The 25,385-nt window shown below is 48.9% G+C and overlaps 1 protein-coding gene across 1 annotated transcript in view; it reads right to left on the reverse strand.

The window, feature by feature from the left end:
- Nucleotides 1-25,385, reverse strand: part of LOC115342224 (collagen alpha-1(VII) chain-like) — a 141,690-nt gene that overhangs the window by 40,678 nt on the left and 75,627 nt on the right. The window contains exons 47-71 of the mRNA XM_041123929.1: nucleotides 24,775-24,819; nucleotides 24,426-24,497; nucleotides 23,704-23,739; nucleotides 23,537-23,572; nucleotides 21,944-21,985; nucleotides 20,232-20,285; nucleotides 18,856-18,894; nucleotides 18,621-18,656; nucleotides 17,599-17,733; nucleotides 16,846-16,965; nucleotides 15,268-15,396; nucleotides 14,877-14,993; nucleotides 9,397-9,639; nucleotides 8,347-8,382; nucleotides 8,182-8,226; nucleotides 7,538-7,582; nucleotides 6,890-6,925; nucleotides 6,505-6,540; nucleotides 5,890-5,949; nucleotides 5,092-5,217; nucleotides 4,300-4,371; nucleotides 4,085-4,120; nucleotides 3,722-3,781; nucleotides 1,811-1,855; nucleotides 438-473 (exon numbers count right to left, since the gene is read on the reverse strand). Of these exons, the coding sequence (XP_040979863.1) occupies nucleotides 438-473; nucleotides 1,811-1,855; nucleotides 3,722-3,781; nucleotides 4,085-4,120; nucleotides 4,300-4,371; nucleotides 5,092-5,217; nucleotides 5,890-5,949; nucleotides 6,505-6,540; nucleotides 6,890-6,925; nucleotides 7,538-7,582; nucleotides 8,182-8,226; nucleotides 8,347-8,382; nucleotides 9,397-9,639; nucleotides 14,877-14,993; nucleotides 15,268-15,396; nucleotides 16,846-16,965; nucleotides 17,599-17,733; nucleotides 18,621-18,656; nucleotides 18,856-18,894; nucleotides 20,232-20,285; nucleotides 21,944-21,985; nucleotides 23,537-23,572; nucleotides 23,704-23,739; nucleotides 24,426-24,497; nucleotides 24,775-24,819 (1,737 nt within the window). The remainder of the gene's footprint in view (nucleotides 1-437; nucleotides 474-1,810; nucleotides 1,856-3,721; nucleotides 3,782-4,084; nucleotides 4,121-4,299; nucleotides 4,372-5,091; nucleotides 5,218-5,889; nucleotides 5,950-6,504; nucleotides 6,541-6,889; nucleotides 6,926-7,537; nucleotides 7,583-8,181; nucleotides 8,227-8,346; nucleotides 8,383-9,396; nucleotides 9,640-14,876; nucleotides 14,994-15,267; nucleotides 15,397-16,845; nucleotides 16,966-17,598; nucleotides 17,734-18,620; nucleotides 18,657-18,855; nucleotides 18,895-20,231; nucleotides 20,286-21,943; nucleotides 21,986-23,536; nucleotides 23,573-23,703; nucleotides 23,740-24,425; nucleotides 24,498-24,774; nucleotides 24,820-25,385) is intronic.

The raw sequence follows: 25,385 nt of genomic DNA on the forward strand, positions 1-25,385 counted from the left end.
GTCCCATTGCACAGGAGGGGAATCCTGCTCACTGATGCAGATGAAAGGGTATGTGTTGCCTGGTGGGCAGTCATCGTCCCGCCGATGCTGCAGGACATCTGCTCCCTAGCCCTCTTCCCCCAATCCTGCACATTTGGGGATCAACCAGAGCACACCAGGGGTCCCTTTCTGTCCAAACTCCCAAATTTCCTTCCAAAAAGACCTAGGCATGCATAAAGACAGCGTGCACCCTCATCTCAGCCCAGCCATTACAGGGGGCTGTTAATGCCACGTCCACGCACTGACTGAGGTCCCCTCCCAGCCTGCCCCCAGAAGATGCTGGGATTATCCCCACTGTTTTAACAGGGGCATCAGCAGTGTGGGCTGCTGCCAAGAAAGGCTCTCCACAACGGTGCCTTCCTCCAAGGCACTGTGTAGGTAAGGTGACTGTTGCTTACTCTTTCGCCTTTCACACCAGGGAAGCCTTTTAGACCCTGCAAGAACACAAAACAATATGTGAAGAGAAATACTAGCAGCGGGAAGGTGTTAGGAAAGAGCAGCCTCCACTCAAAGGCAGAGCTGCCTCCAAGGATGGGCTCTACCATGGAGAAGCTGCTGGTAGGACCAGCGTAGGAGCATCTACTCTCCTTTCCTTCCCTTCAGGAGCAATTAGAGGAGAAGTAAATCACACCGGTGCAAAGAGAAAGTTTAGCCTTAAGCTTCTGCCCACCATTGTGTCTTGGGCACAACTCAGGATCTCTTGGCAGATGTATAAATTTAGCCAACTTCCCCCTTTTTGCAAGCCATGTACTGTGATTTTCGTACCCTTAACATTAACAGGAGGCAGCCCCCATCTCTCACAGAGTGGAAGGGAAGGGTTGCTCTCCGAGGACTCCTCCTAAGTGGAGGTGGTGGGGATCCCCAGATGTCCCCCAGGGCAGGTCAGAGCCCCTGCAGACAGACCCAGGATGAGATCCACACCTGGAGAGCTGAAAAGCCACGGTGGTCACCCCAGGTGTAACGTGTTTGCAAAACTGGGGACCATTGACCTTCCATGAATATGCAGAGAGGTGGCACCTTCCACCTGCAGAACTGGCAGCTCATCCCAGGGATAGGCATGGACAGGATGGATGAGGAGGAGATAGAGTGCAGACATTTCCCAAAGGGCACAAAGCCTGGGCTTTGCCATCCCCCTGTGCTGCTGCTCTGACCACTGGGACACATCATCTTGCAAGCCCTTGTGGTGTGAGGGCCAGTCTCGCTGAGAATCAGCCCTTCAGGGATGAGATCCCAGGGTGAAACCTGGTACCGCAACCACCCTTGGCCTTCTGAGGAACTTAATAAAGGCCCATCCTGTTCATAATAACAGATTCATTCCATTAGAGATAACAGCCTAATAAATAAAAAGGTGTTTGTCAAAATACCAGCTGTGATCTGCGTCTCCCCTGACTCAGTCCCCTATCAGTGAAAAGCGAATTTACAACAGAACGAGACCCTGAAATTCATGCAGGCAAGCAGACCTGACAAAAAAAGAACAGAGAGGGAGTGATATTTCAGGAGGACTTCAAAAGCAGCCTGTAGATGAGTCAGCCAAATGGACAAGAGCATAAAGCAATTGTGCTCTGCATGACACCTTATGTCTGACAGCTGCCTACAGGATTTACACTCACTCATCCCAACACAACATCGGAATTCAGGTTCTCAAAGTCTCTTTCCCACTGAAAGCATCAACCCATTTTATTTCTTTCATTGCTCATGGGGATTTTGCCAGCCCTGGGTCCACTGTTGTCTGTGCCGCAAAATCAGCCCTCCGTGCTATTTTAACACTCACCATTGTGCCAGTGGGGCCCCGGACTCCCACGATGCCCTCATCACCCTGTTAGGATGGACAGGGGTAGTGATGGCCATCAGCAAAGAGAAATGCAACACGCACAGTCCCAACTCTGCAAACCATCCCACTGGGGACAACAGGAATTAAGCATGCAGAAGCCCAGATCCTCGAAGGAGTTGTCCAACCTCTTCACTTATACCTCCATCGGGATTAATGCTCTTATGGATCTGGATCAAAGAACCTAAAGGGCTTCAGATCATCCACATGTCACTGCAGGTAGACAATGCAGTGTTTAGAGAATAATGCTTCGGTCAGATTGAAGCTTCAAGCTTCAGCTTCTCCTCAGTCTCTGAGAGAAACAGGCATTTGTGAGATAATCTGCACCTGATTTAGTATGTTATAAATCACTCCAAAAAGGTGTCTCTTCCTCTCTGTTGGTATAGAGAGGCCTGGGTAGGACTAGCTCAGAAGAAGCCATCTGAGGCTGGATGACCTTCTGTGTCCCTCCTCAACATATACTTACATCCGACAAAGGCATGTGCAACAAGGGACAGAGGTCTGAGGGGTTCCTGGGACAGAGAGATTTCTTCCCCCTGATTAGAAGGCTCAGTAGCTTTTCTGCACATTCATAACTCGTTGCTGAACATGATTTCAGCAGGACTCACCACAATAGGGAAGACAGCCAGGAATTCACCTGGAACTCATACCATTGACTTTCAGAAGGAAGAAGTCACCAGTCAACTGCTCAACAGTAGCTTGTGCCTTTGGAGGCCAATGTGAGGCTTATCTTCACGCCCAGCTGTGGTTTCCAGATGTTGCAGACCTTCCTCTGAGCCTCCAAGTGTGCTATTGGCTCCTTATAAACCTTGCTAGGAGGGATAGCTGTGCTGGTGGGTCTATGAAGTTCTTTTATGACCTCCCTAGGTAGGTCCTACAAGACTTACCTGTCTTTAAGATGCCTAGACATAGGCATCGTCCTGTGAGGCCAAATTTAGATCCCTCACATAAAGCCAATGTAATTTAAGATTCTGTGATTCACTTTAGATTTATGCTGGAGTCAGAAGAGCAGAAACATTATTTCATCATTTCCTTCAGATAATGAAGCTTGAGCGAGGTTTACCCCAGACCTTTCACAGCTGTTGACATTCTCATTAAGCGTTTTGTCTCAGGGGCCTCATTGAACAGTCCTGCTGGCAGATGGGGAGTTTGTCTACATGGATTGCAGCATAAAATCAGTTTATTCGTGAAACAGCCACAGAAGCAGCAAATTGAAACATGACCTCTGATTACGACTCAAGAGGGTCTCCCTAGGGTCTTTGCCAGAAAGAGACCAAAACTTCTCAGCAGCATGAGGAAAAGTGAATGTTGCTGCCACAAGGATGATGGGAGCTGGTTTCCCTCTGCCAGGACAACTGGAGGGAAGAGGGGAATGAGGATAAAAAAGCTGGAGGCAGATTTCTGAAGGAACGAGCTTACAGGTAGCGCCCCCAAAGCATACAAAACCGAGGTGGCTCCTCACCGAGCTGCTAGGATTAAAACATGCAGATGTAGGGGTGCAGATATTGCCTTCAACACTCCCACCTAGCCAGTGAGAGCACAGCTGACACAGTCAGTGGGGCACGATTCACTTGGCCATGCAGTTAGCCAGTGTGACCTGCAATGCTTAAGGGTGTCTAATTATGGAGGAGATGCTAATTGCAACCTGTGGACAGATTCTGGTCAGTGTCAGCACCAGCTGGGCATGGCAGTATCCATCCCCTCCAAATCTGGCTGGTGAAAAATTAAAGAGGGTTCTGAAATCCCTTTAGGCATCTTCTAAGATAGGTGGGTGGGAGATGATGGTATAAAGCTGCCTCCAAAAGAGGGTAGGCTGCAAGAAGCCAAGCCAGGAACATTTATGGAGGGACCTACCCGAGGGCCAGGCAGTCCGCGAGGACCTCTTGGGCCAGCTGCTCCAATGCCAATTTCTCCCTGCAGAACAGAGAACCCCAGAGGTCTTATTTGGAGCAAGGACACCGCATCACATGACTGCTGATTAGTTTGGCCATCATTTAAAAGTCACAGAAAGAGTCAGGAGACTCACTTCCACTGACTTTCTGCTGCTTTTTCTGGAGGATGCTCCAGCAACCATGGGGAAGAAGGGCATGAGGGTGAAGGAGGGATGAAGTGGCTGGATGGGATCAGGGATAAGGAGCCAGGGGAGGGCAGTGGGCTGTCCCATTGCCACCCCAGGACCTCAGCTGCTTGTGATCTGCCTGGCAGGTTGGCACTGACCTTGTTGCCTTTGGATCCAGGTGTCCCGGGAATACCCTGTAGGGCAAGGAAAACAGAATAGAAGGGAGGACTTTGCTTTGCAGGTCCTCAATGCTCTCTTGTCCCAGTGCTCCAAGAGGGTGAAAGCACACCCAGCCCAGGTACCGGGGCCTCAACCTCTCCCTGAGCCATCCCTCTGCTGCTCAAAAGACACAGGGGAAATGCACAAAAGTCACCTCTTTTCCTGGGGATCCTGATGGTCCCATGGGCCCAGCAAATCCATTCCGGCCTCTCTTCCCACGCTCCCCCTTGAAAACAAAATCCTTTAAGGAGGAGAAGCCCCTGATGGGAAAGGTCCTGCTTTCCCCCATCCAGACAGAAAGCAGGAGCTGGTGCCCCCAGGTGTTCCCTGCACTGGCAGCAAGCAGGAGGAATAACCTCCTCGTGTGGGCCTCTTGTTGTTGAGGAGAGGGGACTCCAGCTTCACCAAGACCCTGAGTTTAGGCACACTGCTCTTCCCCACTCCACCTCCAATTAAGCCTCCATGTCCCTGCAATGAGACTTACCCCTTGGTCCCTCTGTTCCCAGGGGCTAATGACCCCCAAACCCCTTGCTGACATCCTCTGTGCTATCGCCACCCCTTTTTTTTCCCAGTCGTCTCACCAAGTCACGCCACTAAATTTAAAAGAACAACAGGTCCCTACCTTGCTTGGACCTCCACTGCTTTTTTTTTTTTTTTTTTTTTTTTCAGTTTGAGGGACATTCTTCTGTACCAAATCTTTTGGCCTGTTTTTTCCCTAACAACATCAGTTGGTCTAATAAATGCTGTTACCTCTCCTTTTGCAATCAGGCTTTGTTCCTGCTTCCCTTCACTGACTATGTATAGGCTTAGGGTCTGGAGATCTGGATAGGTAGGGGCTTGACCCACAGTGGACACCCGGTGTAGACAGTCTCAGTAGGGCTATCGTAGTCCTCACCTTGAGGTGGCTAACGCAACACATGCTGTCCCTTCACGGCACACCACCTACCTTCTGTCCTGGCATCCCAGGCAGACCTGGAGCCCCTCTGTCCCCCTGTGACCCGGGGATGCCGGCGTTGCCACGAATGCCCTGGATGCCCTGAGCTCCTGGAGGTCCTGGGGCCCCTGGCTCACCCTGTTGAGTGAATCACAAGGAATTTGGATCTTAAGTGGGATTAACTGCCCCCGTAAAGGTCCTGGAGAAAGCCTGGGGTGTCTCCTTCAGTTCACATGACCAGTACACAGAATTGGACAAAGCCCCTCCAGCCCTGGTCCATAAGAGAGGTCCTATGGCTGGAGAAAGGGCTGTACCGTGGCTTGCTAAGTGGGGACCCCTTACCTGCAGACCTTCAGAGCTCTCCAGTGAATTCAAACTCTGCAGACCTGCGACATCCCAAGGGATGACAGAAGTGCATCTCTGCCGAGACCACAATTCCCTGGATTTTTTTCACAGCCATATTTCACAGCTTGATCTAGTTGAAGATGTCCCTGCTCGTTGCAGGCGGGTTGGACTAGATGACCTTTAAAAGTCCCTTCCAACCCAAACCATTCTATGATTCTATGATATTTATCCTCTGGACCTCACCTGCTTTGAAATGGCCCTTTGGAGGACACAGAGCACTCCCTCTGACCCAGACCCATGTGATGGTGTTCCTGCCTTCCCAGGCTGGGACCGGCTTTGAAGCTTTATCTTTGTAGCCACAGCCAGTTTTGTGCTCCACAGTGAGCAGTGGAAAGCAAGGACTACAAAGAGAAAGACCCAGAAAAAATCAAGTGAGATCCTATCTAGAAGAGAAAACAGGCTTACCTTAAATCCAGGTGGCCCAGCCTGACCAATGGGACCTCTGAACCCAATTCCAGGTTCTCCCTGTGAAGAGAAGAAGGTCAGGAAACATCAAGATCACTCATTCCACCTTGGGCCCATCAAAATGAGTTTGCTTCATGCTGCTCCCTGGCCACCCAGCTGAAGTCTCTCAGAGCTGATCCTACACTGAGAGCTTCTACAGAGCCCTCACTGACCACCACATCTCCTCTAGATGATGTGAAGTCTTATCTGACCTGGGGAGACAAAGCTGCTGAGAGCATTTAAAAAGCTTTAGAAAAGAGGGAGCTGAGTTGCAGGAATATTACCGGAGATGGTATCAGAGGACTCTGGGTGAGACCCTCATCTTCTGACACTACTCATTTATAGGGTGTTATTCATTTACAGTGTGTCCTGTCTATGTGAGCCATCTGGAGTCCCTCCTTAGTCAACAGAGAGATGCTGGGTCCCCAGTGAGCGACTGGCTACAGCGAGCCCACATCTCAGGAGGTTACCCGGACACCTCCCCCTGAGAGGCAAAAGGAGGAGGGAGAGCAGAAGGCAAGCTCTCACGGTGTCAGAAGAGACACCCCTGACTGTGGTACCAGCAGTGTTCTTTACCTTTTGACCATTTTCACCTCTGTCTCCTTTGGTGCCCTATAAAATAAAGAGAGAGTTACCAAGCCTGTGAAAGAGGTCCTGTGAAGTACCAACTCAGAGCAACCCTGAGCAAGAGCAAAGGTTTCTTGTTCTCATAGCCTACGGCAGCATGGAGAAACTGGCCCCTCGGACCTCCACCTCTTTTCCCCAGAGGAGGTGGGCAGAAGCTGCGTGACCGAGGAAGAGCCAAATGCCCTAACACGGACCCACACTGCTCTCAGGAAGGAGACGAGTACGGGGTTGACCCAGCAGATTTTGACTGTCCTATGGCAGTCTCCAGTGATTTGGGCCACTTAGCTGGTAATGCTGTCCTGCTCCAGCTGCTGATACTGACTCCACAGCTCACCTTTTCTCCAGGTTCCCCCATTTCCCCAGGCTGCCCCTGCAAGACAAAATACGTCCATCTTCCAGCTACCTCCCCTCCTTCCCTCCCTCCTTTCTCATGCCTGAGTCCCCAGAATGCTGCACCACACGGGTGTTTAAACGGTAGCCCATGCAAAGTACCCCTTCCCCATCTGGCTGTGCCTTTTAATAACAACCCTGCCTCCTTGTTTCCCTTTCTCCTCAATAACTGGGTCCCACCACCCCAAATCTGCCGTTTGGTCCCTATAAGCCTTTGCTGCCAAAAGTGTTCATGAAATGATGTTTCGTGTGGCCCTTCTTCCATCCCTGTCCTCGTCCCAGGGCTGGCTTTTGCTTGTCTATCACCTGGTTTAGTTCACTGATCCAGCAGAAAACGAACATCAGGAAAAAACCCTTGAATTTTTGCATTTACTCCTGAGCGCATGGCAGATGCATGTTAGCATTGCTGGAAGGGAGGGAACAGAAACATGCAGCCAGGTTCAGGGATAAAGGTGGGACTGTGGCAATCCCAATTTACATCAGCACAGTCTCTCATAGACCCTGAATGTCTTTTCCATCAGCACATCCCCCAGCTGCCTCTCCCTTTCCCTTCTGGTCTCAGAGGCTCAGGGCAGAAAAGCACTATTGCTACCTTTTCTCCTTTGTCTCCACGGACTCCTGGAGCTCCCATTTCGCCCTGGAAAACAACAGGCAACCCCTTCAATTGCAAACATGCATTGCTAAGAGGAATTTTTTGTTCCCTCTTTGGACCAGGTGGGTGCTGCCCTCATTTCTGCATCAGCTTTTGGCAAACATCTGTGGAGGAACCCCTCATTTCCACCACTTGCATTCCCAGAACAGATTGGGGATGTCCCTGACCCCATCCCTTCTATCCTGTGCAGTAGAAACACAGAGGGAGAAAACACAAATTGCAGAGTAAGGGCCAGATATGAGTGGTAAGCTGAGCATCTCCCTGCCCCAGGGTGCTGCAGATGTTAAAGGATGCCATGAGTTTGAGGGAGACAGGAGAAGTCCACAGAGGACAAAACTATTGAGGATCCCCAAAACACAAAAACCATGTTTGGATCAGCTGTGAAAGGTTCAAGCCTGGAATCTCTGCTCATTACCGATGGCCAAACCTGTTGATTACTACTTCTTGAACCTATTGGCCTGGCCAATTTTCACCCGTGATTTCTCAGCCTCCAAATGAGACTGCTCTGGGAGACTGATCGCTATCCTGACTCCCCTCAGGTGCCGTTGGGTATCTGCATTAAAAGGTGAAACAAAAGCACTGACCTTTTGGCCATGGGAGGGTGGATCTGCTGGGCCAGTTTCCTCCTTCTGTAAGAAAAAAAATGCACATACAGAATGGGGCTGGGATGCGGCGTGATGGGAGAAAGGACCAGCTGCATCCTCACCGTGCACAGCTGCGATAAGAGGAGTACCACATGAATGCCGTACCTTAATTCTCCTCAGGTGATGAGGGCCTGGGTATGCCTTGAATCGAAAAAGAAAAGAGGGAAGTGTGAGAGCAGTTGGAGAAACTTTTCAGCCTTGAGCCATCGAAAAGACATGTCTGAGCAGCGAGATGTTATGCAGCAAGTAGGGAGGCTGGAGGCATCTCACAGGGAAGCCGTGTGTTACCAGGGATCACGAGAACCCCATTGAAGGGCTCCTGGTTGGATACGGAATGGCCTCCAGGCTCCTTCTGATCTGCTCCAGCCTGGACAGGACATCTGAGAACTGGTGCTACTCATTGCATATGGGCTGCCAGGGTCCGTGAACCAAGAAATGCCCCAGTACCAGGCTTTTGGCAATGGCACAGATGACCCACCTTAACCCTGGCCCTTTATGGAGGGCTATGAGAAGATAAATGTGTTTTCTCATTGCGTGGATGAGCTCAGCTCAGTGCTGCCATTCCTCCTGGGAACGCAGGGTGAGGGTCGCTCACTGCTTTCAAAGAAATTGATTCAAACTTAGGGGAAATCTGTCGTTCAGAATTTTTCATCCATAACTCCTGGAAATAGGTCTTTCTCTCTTAAATTTTGTAAAAATCTATTCTTTGCACTTTCCGTTTATGGCATATTGTGTCAAAGTCGACAATGTAAGCGTGCAGGTGTGTCAGAGATGCATGCGTTTATAAACACACACATGTATTTACACATTTAAACACACACGCAAATATCTTCTAAACTCTCAGGGCACAAAACACCCTTCAGTTATGCTGCTTTCCCCATGAACCAGCTTATTATGTTCCCTCATTGATTAAGTCTGATTTTCCCCACTTCTGTTTTCCGAGCATCACGTTTCCCTTGCCAGATACAGGGAGAACAATCTGCTCTGCCAAGAAAGATGGCTTCTGCAGCAGCTGTTTCTTTCTTTATTTATTAATATTTATCACTAACCTTTCACCCTCCCTCTACATTCATCGTGACTTTGCACAAGTGGGCAACTGGGGTTCCCCTTGCGTCCATGTGTTTGAAGACACCCTTGTATGAGGTCTTCACTCACCGCAGATCCGGACGGGGATTTCCGAGCTCCTGGGGCTCTGGGGGGATGAACCTGTGATGGAGCCAACAAGGAAGGCTCACCGCTTCCTCCTGGATCGCACCGAGGGCTCTGCTCTTGAGCACAGGCCAGCCCAAAGCCGTCGCGGTGAAACGGGGTCTTTACCGCGTGTCTCTTGTGCTCGGCAGATCTCCTGGCTCTCACGTGCCTTGGGAGCGCAGAGCCGTCGTCTGAATTCACATTTTCCTGTGGGAGGGGAAACAGCACCCTGCTGAGCACCTAATGTTACATATATATAATAATATATATTATTTAGCACTATGCAATTAATTTACTGCAATTTAAAAGAAATAAAAACCTTTGCAACTTTGAACTTTAAAAGCCTCCCTGCACCAGCCATGCCCAAGTAACACACCTGCTATGCATTTAATATACCCAGTATATCTGATTGGAATAAGACAACTATTAATGCCTATTAATGTCTACATGTTAATCTGCCACTTGGTGATGTTTGCAGTGCTCATGATTTTGGCCGATATATATTTAAGGCGCACACAGTAAAGCTTGTACAAATAGTTACTGGCCTGGCTCATAAATTGTTCTTTTCCATATTAGCAACAGTATATTATCTACTTGCTGTGGTAAAAATTATAATATTCCTAGCTGCTGGATATCTCAGTGTACAGCCATTATTCCCCGAACCACACAGTGGAAGCACTGCAGTGTAGCTTTGATGAAGATTTTTGATATGAAAGCAAAATGCAGTGAATTTATTTATAACGAAAGAAAGCTGGGCACCTCCTTGCAGCCAACCCCCAACCCTGAGACCTCCCAGGAGCACATAAGGGAGAGGGAAAAAATCAGGATGGGGTGCAGTTATTTAGCACTATTCCCACTTTTTTTTGTGGCAGAAACAAAGACCTGGATTCATCTCAATTCATTTCACCTAGAAGTATGTGTCAAGACTTTTAGATGGTTAAAGTTAAGGGAAAGTAAATCCTAAATGAAGGACTTTCAAGAAATGCTGGTCAGTCCAGCCCTGGACATTATGCTGTCAGGTTTGCAGGGATGATAGTCCTGTTTTGCTGGATTTTAACTAGCCAGATGATGATTTCACTTAGTGGCTAATGAACCCAGGAAGTTTCTGACTCACCAAAATACATAAAGGAAAAAAAAAATAAATTTTGGTGCAATTAAAATTGAAATTCTGTACTGAAAGATGGCAAGGATGACAGAAGGAAGAATAAAAGAGAGCTCAGTGGTGTGCTGGCACAGACTGGGGAGTGCCCATCTAGGGTGTGTTTTGTGGGAGAAGCTAGAGAAACATCTCCCAGGCTTACGCAGAGGTCATCTGCGTGGGTCGGATGGCACCATCAGATGAGACCACGTGGACGTTCCCGTCCATCCCGCACTGGGTCACAGCTCATCTGCATGCCGACTGGCTGCAAAACGCTGCTGCTCTTTAGCATGGGTCCACGTTCCATTCGCAGATGTGCGAATAGCGTCACAAGGCAGCGGCGAGGCAAGCCCACGGGTTGCCAAGACCTCGCCGAGGTTTTGGAGGCGACCCGTATGCATGCGATCTCATAAAGCTGCCATTTACTGGGGTGGTGGGAAATTGCAGGGGGTAATAACTCTCCTTCATTCTGCAATTCCTCCGCAATTTTAGCAGTTTCCTGCTCTGAGATGCCAGCAATAAGGCACCTCAAAGAAAAGCAGAGAGGCTGCTGCTTTCTAAAGGAACGATTTACTGATGGCAGGTGGCAGTGTAAAAGAAGAAAGGAAAAGAGAAGGGAGAAAAGGAGGAAAGGAACAGATAAAATTAGGACAGGAAAGAGAAAAATGGAAATAAAAGGGGGAGTAAAAAAAAAAATGTTCCTGCAAAGAAAGAGGTACAGGAAAGAGAGAGATAGAAAAGGCCAAGAAGATATCAGGTAAGAAAATTAATTGACTATGGGTTTATCCACATGGAGACAACCAGGGGCATTTATCTGAATTAACTTTGAAAATGAGTAAGCTTAACTGCAGGGGAGCTGGGAGATGGAGGAGGGAGGAATTGGCTGGTACAGTCCCGTAACACCGAAGAAGTGGCTCATCCATGGAAAGAGTAACCAGCCACCGCTTCTCCCACGGGCACGTGTACCTGGGCTCATCCTGCCTCTTTATATCAGTTAATTTGCTTCCCCCATTAACTCCTGCCAGCCAGAAATTGCACCTCCGAGATGAAGCTCTTGGGCTATTACAGGCTGCTTCTCTCTAGGGCCCCATGAACCTTTTAACAGGTAAAATTCGTGATTACAGCTGCTGCTGACAGGAAAACAACTGGCTCCATTTCGCTCCCTTTTCATCACCCTCCACTGAGTTCAGTTTTGCTGTGGGAGCCACTGGGGATGAGAGGATGCGGGAGCCGCAGCGAGAGGGGGACTGCTGCTGTCTCCCTGCCTTTGGACCACACTTTTTCCTCCTCCTGAGGATAAAAGGGATTTTACGCCAAATGCAACCGAGGAAAACACCCCTGGGGTGCAGATCCCATCGTGCTGGGGGGGTTTGAAGTGCCCTAAAAAACTTGTAGCAGCTGTTCCACTTTTACAAACTCCCCTACCAAAATGGGGATCATTGGACGTGAGAGCAGGAAGGGTGCTGCTATCTGCCCATCCTTCAAACAACTCTTCATTTGATGGGGAATCCTCTGGGCTGGGATTCAGGAAAAGGTGTCTGGCAATACCACGTTGCAGGATTACACCAATAACTATTGCCAAAGACCTAGATGCAGCTTCACTGTCGGATGGCACTGATCTATAGGATCTCTTGAACACCAGCCGCAATGGGGCAGGAGATCATCTCTATAAATCCAAAGTGCAAACTTTCCCCTCCCAGCTCCCCGTGCTCTGCTCCTGATAACTCAGGCAGCGACAGACAGGGAATCGCTGCCTTGTCCCATCTCCCTCCAGCCTGCTCCCGGGGTTAATCAGCTTGAGCTCTAATTTCCCATTTGAATTATAAGTTTTCAGTTTCCTCCCTCCAGCTCTCCTGCCTTTCACTGCAAAATTAAAGAGCCCTTTAACATTTGGTATCTCCTCCCTGCGAAAGCTCTTCAATGCAGAAACAAAGTCATGTCAGGCACCCTGAGTTTGGCTAAAAAAATGTCTGGCCTTAGGTCTGTTGTGATAAAGGAGCCTGCAAGCCACCTACAAATCAGTTTTGTGGCTCTGCTCTGCAGTTCCCATTGTTTTTTTTTAAAAAAAGTGGCATCCCAAATTGGACATAGAAGTCTGGTTTTGGTCCTTGGGATGCAGGTATTAAATTAATTGTTTACGTCCCTGATTACTAAGGACAGTACTCCTTTCTGCCTAAACGTCACATTTGGCATGTCGACATTATCCCTTTTCCTTCCCGATGCCACGGCCACGGTGTCCGGGCGCATGGATGCGCTTAGCTCCGAGACACCGAACAGGCAGCGGTCCCTCCCGTTTCATCGAGGAAGATGTTGTGTCTGTGGTGGCCCTGATTTATTAATGACTCCACACAGGGGCACGTGTGACGCCACGAGGCATCTGCTCGCAAAGAGCATCCAGCACGGTTAAAGTCCACAGTTTCAAACAGAGCCACAGTTTTGGGACCCCCCAGTTTCATGGCCTCCAGGTGCAGGTCCATAGGGACTGAGCTCTACCTGCTTTCGAGAGCAGGACACCAAAAAGCTCCCACCTCAGCCAGGGTCCTGCAGCCCAGTCCCCAAGAAATGAGAGGGCTTGGGCTCCATCCTCCGTGTTTCCAGGTCTTTCTCCATTTTAACCATCCAAAGCTGATGGATGCTCGCGGCACAGGCCACCGTCTCCAGAGCTGCGGCTTGCACACATACACGCGTGTGTGGGGTGTGCGTGTGTTTGTGCTGGGAGCCCTCTCGTGGCTGCTGCACCATCGTTTGTTCCAGCTTCGTGATTCAGCATGGTGTTAATTTGCCAGCCAAGAGACGGCTAAAGCAACGGGAGCAGAAGCAAGTGTTCAGCAGACAACCGAACAGCGACATTTCCTCCAACAGGGTCTCCCCACTTTCAGCTACTCCCTCATTGCTATTTGTAGAAATATCCTTGCTAATGCTGTTCCTAGCAGTAACCTGTAGCTGCAAGCAAACATCCAAGGGATTTTTTTGGTTCACTTTTCAAGGCTGTTGGTATCCTGTCTGAGTATTTTCAAAAAGAGCATCCCCTCCATCACACAGGAACACATCAGTATGCAAAGGTGTTAAAACAGCACTGGATAAATGCATTTTCCCTCTCTCCATCACTGGGGCTTGTGTCACTCAGTGCATTGTGTCGGGGTAGGGTCTCCCACCTGGGCTGGACTGTGCACTTTTGGTTACAAAGATGTTGAAACTGGAGGGTTCTGGGTTTGGTACATGGCAGTGGAGCATGGTTTGGGCTCTCAGAAGAAAATGCATGTCCAAGAGAGCAGAAAAAAAAAGAGTGACATGGGATGTTAGGGCTCAGACAACCACACTGCAGCAACACCAGAACTTATTGCCCATCGGCTGAGCTGTGATAACTGCTGCTACCAGGCTGGATGCACCCTCCAACTTTGCTGAAAATGATATAATGTGTCTTAGAAGGTACGTACACATGCACTTGTAAAGCAGCTCTAGCTCCTGGCTATGGAGGAAACCTCTCTCTTTGTTACTGTCCCTTAGCTGAGGTGCAGTAACAAACCACTTCAACTTTTTTAGAGGCAAATGTCTTGCAGACCTTGGAGGAAGAGGTAAAGTAAGTCACCCTGCATTATGTTTCCTCTGGGACAGTCACCTTGTCTCAGCTGATCCACAAAGGCTTGTTAAATTACAATTTGCTCTTGAGTCCTTAAAAAGGAGAAAGTCCCCATATTCCTGCTTAGACCCTAAAATCCTCTTCTTTAAGGGTCAGGCTCTGCATTCCAGAGCCGGGCTCAGGAGGGTGCATACCAGGGTCTAAAAGACTAACACTGTGCAGGGAAACCTGAGGGTCTGTGGACTATTCTGAGACATCTGTGGAAAGTAAGAAGGAAAAGGAAATATCTTGTCAGGAGGAATATCTTAAAATCACTGTCTGGGGTCTGCACCGTCCGTGGAGTATTATAAGTCTGATTTTAAAGAGTATTGAGAATCATCAACTATTCTGTCAACCAAGCCCAAATAATAGGATGGATGCTGTAGCCAGATGGATTCAGATTAGAAAGAGATTGTCCTTCCCCCCCCGCAAAGGTGGGTAATTAACCAACAAAGCATTTGCCAAGGGCTCTGGTGGGTTCCCACTTCCCTGCCTGTATGCAAAGGACAAGGTTGGCCATCAGCCTCCTGCCCAGGTCCCATGTCCAAGCAGTAGTGTCTTCTGGGGATGGGGGGAAGCTGCTCCAGGACTGAGAGCACTGGGCCAGAGATGTGCAACCCATTCCCTTCTGGTCTATCACTTATCTGCACACTGGTCTACTGCCCAGAACTGCTGGGGAAGACATACATGGCTGGTATCCTGCTGCGGTTGTCCTGCCACCCTCTCTTCCAAGGACTCGAGAAGCTCCATGGACTGGTTTCCTTGCAGATCATCTTCTGGGTGTGATGAAGGCACAGCCAAGCTCTGCAGAGGGTGATGTATAAGGAACAACACAGTCTCACTAATTACCAGAGCGGAAGATGGAAAGCAAGACCCTTTTCCAAGCTCTGACACTGATTCATGCAGGGATCCTTATCCTTTCTCTAACTTAGCTTTTCACTGCAGTAAAATAGGGGCAAAACTCACAGAACTGCAACATTTTGTCCAATCAAACTCTGAGAAATGTAACTCCTTTGCATCTATTAAATCAGCACAAATGGAAAAGTAATTAAAAGTCACTGAACAGGCATTTACATACACTACTGAGAGAAGTGTTTGTCCCTTTTGAGTCTCTCTCCTTCCTTCTTTCCTCAGATGTTTTCTCCAAGGACTCAGGAGGGTTTCCGAGGGACTGGTACTCAGGTTCAGAACCACCAGCAGATGGACCCTGTGAAGACCAAAGAAAGTTACTGCTTTTTCTAAGTCGAGACATCATCCACAATACATTGCTTTATCAACACCACCATTTATTCAATAGCATGCTCAGAGACAGCAGGACAAGGCTGGAGACCCAAGGTGCCAAGACCTCTCTTGCACCTTACTTGGGAACTGCCAACGAGGATGGGCTGGGGCAGACTGCAAGGATCCCCCGTGGGTCGGAGGGCTGCTTTGACCCCCTTTGCTCTCTGGTTGAAGTCCAGCCTAGATAGGTTGGCCCAGAGGAGCAGAGAGGTCCCCAACCCTTTACGCCAGATTGGGTTGGGCTCCCAAAACCCAACAGAGACAGCCTTGATGTCTCTGTACCCCAAATTCCAGCACTGCTGGCTCCAGGGTTGCTGGCACACATCCAGTTTGTGTCTCGGCGCAAACACATCTACTGGTGAGCACTTCATTCCCTCTCGAGCCCCTAAAATGCTATCATCCAGGTTGCAATGATCCGGAGAAGCAACGTCTCACCTGAGATCACAGCAGCAGCCTGGAGCGGAGAGGGGATGAGCCTGTCTCACCCTGTCTAAGTGCCTGAGCAACTGGGTCATCGTTGAACCAACCACAGAGCGAGATAAAATCATCCGGAGCTGGCTCCAAGCACCCCCACAGCTCTTGTGCTCCAGTTAGAGACAACATTTCCTACCAATGACCTACAAGCGTTTATGCAGAGTGAGTCACTTCTTGGCTGTCATAAAAAGAGGCCAAGAAAAGCCCCACCACAGCTGCAGGCACTATTTCCTGGACTATCTCTTATCAGGACTGTCTAGTACAGGCAAATTAAGATCCACGACTCCTCCAGCAGCTATGAGAGGTGACCTGCATACAGCCCTCTGATATTCCTGGAGGTGTGCTGTACCACATTGGAACTTGGGTCCAGCATGGAGATTAAGCCTTAACATTGCTAATAAATTCCTAATTGCCATAAACACAAACTATCTGCTACTTGCAATTGCAAAGGATGCAGGTGACTAGACTATCTCTAGCAATTAGCCTGGTTACTCAAGCAAATGAGGGCTCTGGAGTGATGGCAGGGACTCCTCTCTTGGGCAATCCCAATCCAACCTGACAGCAGGATTGGATCCATCCCTGCCAGGGCAGGAGAGACGCACCTAGATTACAGCCACCAAGGGAGGGCAAGTTCAACAGATAACCAGCACAGGGACGGCTTGAAACCAGCCCAATCCGTGCTGGTTTTTTGCTCAGAAGACAAGAAGGAGTTCTGGTTGGGTGGAAAGGAAGGGAAGATGAGGATCAGCAGGAGACATCACTGGAGCATGGACTGGGAGCTCAGAGGCAGCCAATAAACATTTGGTGTGCAATGTCTTAATATTATTGCTGCAGCAGACCAGATGGACAGGAGCACAGATCTACATAACTAAACTTCATCTTCTCTGCTGTTTATTTTCACCTTAGGGAGTCCTCCAGGCACCGTCACCCTAAACTGAGCCTCCACCTCCAGGCTCTGTGCTGCTTCTGTCACCTCAGTGCTGGTCAGGGCATCTTGAGAAGTATCAAACACCAGTGAATCCTGCAACATTAAAAAAAGTGGGTTGGTGTGGCAGTGACAAACCTGAGCTCCCAGGATCCACACATGTGATGAGCTGGAGCCTGACGGGTTATTTCTCCCTACTGCCCCATGCCTCCAGCGTGCTCTATCCTACCTGGTGGCCTTTCCGAACCAGAATGGAGTGAGTAGTCAGCAGTTCCCTGCTGGCCACCTCCAAGCCTTCTTTCCAAGCTAGTCCTACCTTCCTGGGATCCCTCTTGCTTTTGAGGCCACCCTTGTGATCGCTTCTGGTGCTGCTTTGCTCCCCTCACACACCCACCACTCCAACAACCCCCAGCCCTCAAAGGGAACAAGGAGGCTGATGGCTTTAGAGGATGGCTTCTAGCTACCTCCATCAACAACAAGGGTTGACTGATTCCTTTAATTCCACCGAAAAAAGAATGCTTTCCAATCCCATCAGTTTAACCTGAAGATCCAAGATCCTGGTACGAGCCTTGAGCCTCCTTCCAGCCCAACTGTTTCTTACAGTGGCTGTAAGTCACCGTCACCTGCTTGATGACAGAGGTGACCCTGAAACCTTCAATGATTCATTTCTGGCTCTCATTTCCTTCGAGGTCTGTCTGCCCCCTGAGGATGCCAGATGACGATACTCACGCTGTGCTCGGTGGCATGCAGAGCTGTCTGCTTTCTCCTGGAGGTCTTGCTTATCCTGGAGCCACCCAGCTGCCGCACCAGCCCATCCAGCCCATCCCACAGGAGCGCATTGGAGAGGTCCTTCAGCAACGCCAGCTGCAACCAGTGGAGACCATTAAGGCAGTAGCCCGGTGCCACCCTCCTGTTCCTGACACATGACAGTGGAAGCGCAGCCATCCCAAAAAAACGACTGATGCATTTCCAGTGGGGCTTACAGGGAGCCTGGTGAAGCGATATGCCCTGACAGCCAACGGCTGATTTAAATACAGGTGTCTACGGTTTGGGCATCTAGGAGCCGATCGACGGTGCTTACATGGTGGGTCTCCCCATCCTAAATAAAACTCCTACATTTGATCAGATCAGTTAGTCCCTCACCTCCCTCAGTCACATCTCCAGAGCTTATAGAAAGGAGCTGAAGGTAACAAGCACAACTATAAGTACCTGCCTGGCAGGTGCTAGAAGTTGAGCCTTATCACACTTCCTGAGCTTGATGGCAACCTTGAGAGTGGAGAGGGAGGCCACCGGTCTAGCACTGCTGTATCGCACAGTGATTATTTACTATTACTTGTGTTACGAGCTAAGGAACAACCCAAACTGGACTTTGTGCTAAACAGGACACACAGCATGGCCAGCGCACCCAAAGGGCTGTGTGGGTCTCCTCCTGCTGGATGTGCAGACCCAGTGCTGAAGTACAAGCCCACCCAGGTGGTAGCACCAAGCTCTAAATGGGTATTTGCCAAGTCTCGATGTCACATGGGCCTCAAAGCCACTATCCACCCCATAACATAGCAGCAGAAAAGCTGTCCAAGAAGAATTTAAATATGTATGGTAAGCTGTAAAAGGAAATGTAATAACCCTGCCTTCTTGTGAGTGCCATAGCTGGACCTGGGGCAGCACACATCATCTCCAGAAGGCCAGACGGAATAGGTGGAAAAGCTTAATTACAATCACCTTGTCAGAAGGAAGGTCAAAGTGTTACCTACCTTGATACCATTTGCTTCAAAAAGCCTCTCCAAGTCCTGCAAGAGGAAAGAAGGGTCAGAACTTCTCCTCTCTCCTCCAGCCGAGGAGGCTGGTCCTGCGGGTGGTTGATAGCTAAGCCTGGGAGCACACACTGGGTCCTCTCTGCCATCCCAACCCCAGACCCAATCTGCAATCCCAATCCCAGAGGGAGGTGTTTCCAATGTTAATATGCTCTATATTTTTTATTTTATTTACCTTCATTTCCACTCCTTTGCCTGGTGGACCAGGTTCTCCCTTCAAATGAACAAGAACAACTCATTAATCAAGTAATTATCCCAATGAGCAGCCAGAAGAGGAGCTTTGAGGAGGGCCAAGAGTCACATATCTGGCCATTACTCTGCTCCCAGCCCGCGCAGTGACCCTGGAGAAATCCCTGTAGGCTCAGGGAGCGGGTTTGAATCCCACCCCTACTCAATGGGCTCCTCCACTCGACACAGCTGCTGGCTGCATTTTGTAGGGCAGGCCTGGACCAGAGCCAGACATGAACATCATCAAAGTGAGGTTTGGACCAGGGCTTTGCACCATCCCCTTCTCCATTTCTTGGCCATGTACAACATGTAAAAATCAAAGGTTTTTGAGGCCACTCGGTGCCACCGATGCTGTCACTGCTGTGGCAGCTCTGAAGAGGTAGCAGCAAGGAGGAGGATGGCCAAGGTGCCCCCATGGTTGGTGGTCCCTTCTGGAGGTGGCTGTGGTGCTGGTGGCCCACCCTACTGCCACATATCTCCAATGGGTTGGACTCCCAATGGCAAGTCGCGTAGACGGGCTGTCCATCTTTCCTTGCCCCACATGGTGACACTCTCCACAGTGCATGATCCTGGGCCACTGCCACAGATGAAACTACAGATGAGCTGCAACAGCTTGGGAGGTTGAGCACTGGGGCGAGGAACATCTGCTGAGGCGGGGGCTGACCTGCCTCTCTGACGGGCTTCATTTCACTGAAATCTGGTTTCTGCATTAACAGATTCCGGTGGAATGAAGGGCGCCAGGAAGGCCCCGATGGGGATGCACCTCCATGCCAAGGTGAGCTGGGGTGAAGGAGCTGCAACGCGGGGATGCGCCGGGTACGTCTGAGGCACAGCCCGTGCATGTCACCTGGATAAGTCCTTGCCTTTGTGAAGACTTGGATCTTGTGCCAATGAAGACATCTACCTGTACCCACTGATGTTGCTTTCTGCAGCATTTTCTTCTCCATTAAGTGAAGGAGTTGGTCCCACCTCTAAAGATCTCTAGATGTGTGTGGCAGCAGGAGCCATTTCTCCTTCCATCCCATTCTGATGTGCTCTTCAACTTGCAGGGGACAGGAAAGGAAGGAAACATCCCTGAACATTTTAGAAATTTATCCCATCTGACTTCTGAACCACATCTTCCTACTTAAATATTCTGTATCTTCTTAATTGGGTTGTAGGACTACAGCACCATTGTGACCGCAAGTTTAGAAGCCCATCTCAGAAATTCTGCTTTGAAAACCCAACCTTTTAGTGGGTCAGAAGAGATCCATGCCTTTCCCCTCTGGCCAGGCCAACACAATGGTACCAACACAAAGATGCCTCCATGCATTCAGGACATACCTTTGGGCCTGGAGGACCTCTTTCGCCTTTCAAGCCATCCTTCCCACGATCCCCCTGTAAGCCAGCAGGAACATGTTAGTTCTTTGTCCCCTCTAAAATTCCCAGCGGAGATGATGGTTTCATCATGCATTGCGGCATTTCTCGCACACTGGCCCACACTGGCCCCAGACTAACATCTTTTCCAGATAGAACAACCAGCCTTTTCTTGTACCTATCTCACTGAATCACATAATTAAGTTAAATTTGGAGCAACTCTACCCTTCACTTGACGCATCCTGCTTCTGCTTCGGACCTGAAGAAGGACTCATGTTCCTGAGAGCTTTTCTGCTTTTCCTTTTCCCCCTGCTACCCCACCTGGGCTAATAATAGTATGACCTCTCCTTGCAAACCGAACTTTGCCTCTATTTCCCTGCCATCACAGCTTGGCTGATGAAGCAACACCATTTCTTTAGTAAAGCCTGGGACTGGATGCTTTAAGTGGGGTTTGGGAAGGCGACAGACCCACGGTGATATTGCTTGCAGCCCTTGTTCTCCCACAGTCCATTATGTGCTTTGCCTGTGACTCGTGACTCACAACTCATGAGTCCTGCAGGTAAATCAGAAAACTGGGAGGGCAAGCCCAGGTTTGCCTGAAAAGGACCCATCTAGATATACACTCTGCACCTCTCTGAATGAGCCTTTCCTCCCAGCACAGCAAAATGTAGTAGAAATTGATGCTGCAGCTGCTCTGCCTCCTCCATGTCTGCCTTGTGTTCTTCCCTGTCCCCAGCTGCAAGATGCACAAAATAAACAGCCAACTCACAAAACTTATTAAACTGGAGGAGGGAGAGAAGGCAATTAAATACATTTTTTCATCTTATTGGGCTCTTTGATTACTCAAATTACTCCATGACTCCACCTCTGTTCCTGCACTGGGTGGGATCTGGTGCTGCATGTGGCACTGTGGTTTGCATGCGGCCAAAACTGCATTTCTTTGCCATTTTCTTTGCTAAACAGACCACAGTAAAGGAGGTGGGAGGGGGTAAGGAGCTGCTTTGATATTGATGACTACTTGGGCATCCCTCAGATAGGATTTAGGCAGATTGGCATGAAGTCACGAGGGGCTCAGTAATATTGTCACTGATCTTTTTCACAGGGCTGAAAAAAGGATGGAGTGAATCCGTCTCTGCTGTTTCCTGTCACTGGAATTTCCATCTATGCTGGATCCATGCTATAGTGATCCAAGTACTGGCACTAAATAAAAGCTCTTCCAAACCTACCCACAATCAGATCTATTGCTATAACCAGGAGCTTCTGTAACAGCCATAGCCTTGTTGTTCTGGGCAAACTACTGGAATTATTTCAGCATCCAAGTCACCTTATTCCCTTTCAGCAAAGCAGTCAGGCTTTCAGTGAACTTCAGCATCTGAATGGATCCCTCTGATTTCTAGGCTGAAATGTTCACTCTAGTTTGCCCTGCGGAAACATGAAGACTTGGAAGGACAACTAAAGCTCACCTCGTCTTGGAATGACCAACAATGATACATTGCATTTGGAGAACCTTTGTTGCTGGAGCTGGGAACAGCAAGAATTTGCTTAAGGAACTTCTGAGTTTGGGGCTATGTTTGCAGACTTTGACTTATAAAAGTAATGAAGCTACAAAATACACAACATGTGCAAAATAATAGCATATTCTGCTTCAACACACATCTCCAGCAAGGAGGCGATCTTACCTTCTCCCCTTTCAAGGTGATGGTGTTCTCCAGAGAAGACATCTGCAAAAGGAAGAAACCTTGCTCACAAAGTGAAGGATGATGTCTTTGACACAAGCTCTCACCTCCACCTGCCTTTCATCCCCGTTAGCCCTTACGCATGGGCACAGACCCAGCTGCTTCCTCCCAAATCAGCCAGCAACCTGAATCTGCTATGTTTGGACTCAAACCAACAGAGAGCTGGAGCAGCATCTTTGCTCTCACAGGTTAAGAGATTCAGGGTGGCTGTAATGTTGGGGTCAACATCTGCATTTCTAATGAAGGCCTTATCAAAGGGAACTGGGGTCACACAGACACCGCTTCCCTGCTGCTCAGGACATTGCTTGGGTCCCTCTCTGACATGGGCATTTAGTGGGATGTTTCAGTAGGGAGTTGGGTAACTGCATGAGTGAGGATAAGCCTTGTGAACCCGAAGACCACCTGGCTGGGTGATGGCGTGAGATGGCTATGCATTAGCAGAGAAGGATCTTCCCAGTTCTGAAGGGAACAGGGGGTGCTTGGTATCCCCATGTCCCACTCCCAAACACACCAGAGTCCAAGTATTGAAGAATATACAAGAGACAAGTGAACAGGAGCCCCAGTAGACAACAACAACTGAAAATGGGGCTGGGACGACAAAATGGGGTGGTTTCAAATGGCATGTTGGTAGGGTTGGGAGCGGACAGCTGCAATATATGGAGTGAGGCATCACTGGAAGGCAATGACTCCTTGCTCCTGGCTTTTCCTGAGTTCCAAAGTTGGCAGAAACCACTGTCTTGTACAGGAATGATACTGCTGAATATGGTCAATAGCATTTTGCCCACTTTGAGGCAGCCTCTTACTCAGATCTTGCCAATGCCTCATCCCTGGGGTTGGAAGATAAAGTCTAGCACAGCTCTCCCAAGAGGCTGTGGTTCCTGGTCCTAAGGCAGTGGTTTGGTTTTGCACTGGGGTGGCTTTAGCTCCATTGAAGGCAATGGGGTGAAAAAAATGCCTCCTTGCACATTCATGTACTAAAACACCTTCCTGATCACCTAAATGACCTTTCAAAATCTCTTCCAGCCTTATTTTTGATGAACCTGAGTTGGGTTTCTCTCTCTCTTAATCTGACACGACTTGGTGTTAGGCCTCTTATCCAAAGGAAAACTCCATGCAAAGGCACAGGAGAGTCCTGAGCAGGAGTCATCCCACGTGCCTAAGCACCTTTCCTAGGAGGCATCCATCTCCCTGCCTTCGCTATAGAAGGAGCCCAGGTGCCTTGATTACACAACAGTTAGTGATTAAAGGTATCAGATGGGTTCACAGCTAGGTTTTAGTCCCTTCTACGTCACAGTCTTCTTGCATCATCAGTGACAATCCATTTGGGATGGATTTATGCATATATCTGTAGAGGAACTAGTTCCATTGCTTTGCACCTTTGATAAAGCTAGGAGGGAAATCCACTCTACAACAGGCACTGTTGAAAGCAGTAAGTTCTCGGAATGTGTCCTCCGTGGTACCCAGGATTCATAATAAATCTCAACATATCCCTTCCCTAAACAAATGTGTAAGACAACAGAATTAGGCATTACTCACAATGCTTCCAGGAGTCCCAGGCAGCCCAGGCTCACCCTGTGAAGATACAACACCACCATACCCCACCCCCCACCCCCAAAAAAATAGTGAGTGGTGCAATTCAACATTTTAGCCCCCAAACAGACTCTCTCTCATGCAAGGTTATAAATGGGAATGTGCAAACCTACAGATTCGCCCTTGTCTCCCTTCTCTCCAGTGATTCCCTAGGAGGTGGAGAGAGAGGAAGGATGAGAACAAGCCATGGTAGGGGGTCTCAGCAGTCTTCCCTCTTCTTGCCAGCTCAGCATCCAACAGACTAACAAGCCCATCTTTGAGCAGCTGAGCTAATGAAATCAGGATTTCAACATCTCTCCTGCGGAGGAGTTCTCTGATATTTAATAAGGGGTGAGATTATTAGCCTCTTCCTCAGTGGGTGGGCTCATTAGGGACTTTCCTCTAGTCAGCTGCTCGGTTTCACAAAGTTTGTGGAAACACCATGTCTTTGAGACCTCTGACAATGTAGCTGGTCTTAGACGGTGTTTTCCAAAGCTATTGGAGGGAGATCAGACAGATAGAGCATAAGTGCATCATTTCCCTTCCTTCCCCACCACACTGAGACAGTGTTAAGTATTTCGTTTCCAGCAGTGTGTGGCTGGGGAAGTTTTTGCGCACTCAGAAACCCCAGTACACAGTCCTGCTATTTAACTTGTGCTCTAGCTAATCAAACAAGAAGGGAGAAACAGCCCTAATCTCCCCTTTGGAGAGGAGATTCCCCCCCCAGGATAGGTGGAGGGAGCTTTCTATGCCTTGCAGACTGTAAGGCAGAAAAAAAAAATGGTTCTTTCTTTGATTGGCATTGCACTATCCCAAGTCCACCCTCTTTCAGCTGCTCCTTTAGGGATTGCCTTACATCCTTTCCAGGTTGTCCTGTATCGCCTTTTATCCCCTGCTCTCCAGGCCGTCCCGGGAGTCCAGGTGGACCCTGCAAGAAAGGATTCGGAGAAGCAATCAGAAATAGAGCATGTGCAGCAGCTCACGAAAGTAAAGCAAACGAGAAGAACGTTACCCCCTCTATGATTTTTCACGCAGGAAAAGAAATACTTGCACGTGGACGTTTCTAAGTGAGGACTCTTGTTGGGATGGAGAAGGAAGACTTCTCCTCCTGTACAGACCAGAGGTGCCTGGGCAGCAGCAGAGCAGCCTCCCCTGATGCCCTACCACTCACCTGGGCAGAAAATTATAATAACAGCAATTATTACCCTGATTCCTCTCTCTCCTGGTTCTCCAGGGACACCAGCTTCTCCCTAAAAGACAGGAGTAGTAGCTTGTCAAAGTTTGCTTCCATCAGGTTGAACCTTCATTGGTGATACTAATTTTACTGCACTTACACCTGGAGGAACCAGTTTAAAGGGAGAGAACCAAACCAACCTACCATTCCAGTGGCTCTAACAGAGGTTAGATCTCCTCTTTGGCATTGCTTAATGCTTGGAAAGCCAGGACAAAGGCAGGCTTATGGTCATCCGAGATGTCTTAAATTAGGGGTGATGTTTTACAGCGGTCCCATAAATGAAATAAATGGGGCAGAAGGTGTAGGGTGTCAGTATTCATATTTAGGGGTAGAATGAGGTTATTTCCACCACACCCCACTATTATTTGTGGCACATTGTTTTCTGCATCTGCTGCAGAGCATAAAGAACTATCTCTCAAAGAAAATACAGTTTATTTCTTTTTCAGCCTTTCTTTTTCAACATTTAGCTTTGGAAGATGAAACCAAATCTAAAATAAGAGAAAGAAAAGCCAAGGGCAAGGTGAAGAGGATTCTTCAGTCTCATCTAACCTGAGGACAAGTAAACAGCAAATGAAATGAGCA

The sequence above is a fragment of the Aquila chrysaetos genome, chromosome 5, assembly GCF_900496995.4.
Source record: "Aquila chrysaetos chrysaetos chromosome 5, bAquChr1.4, whole genome shotgun sequence".
NCBI classification, from domain to species: domain Eukaryota; kingdom Metazoa; phylum Chordata; class Aves; order Accipitriformes; family Accipitridae; genus Aquila; species Aquila chrysaetos.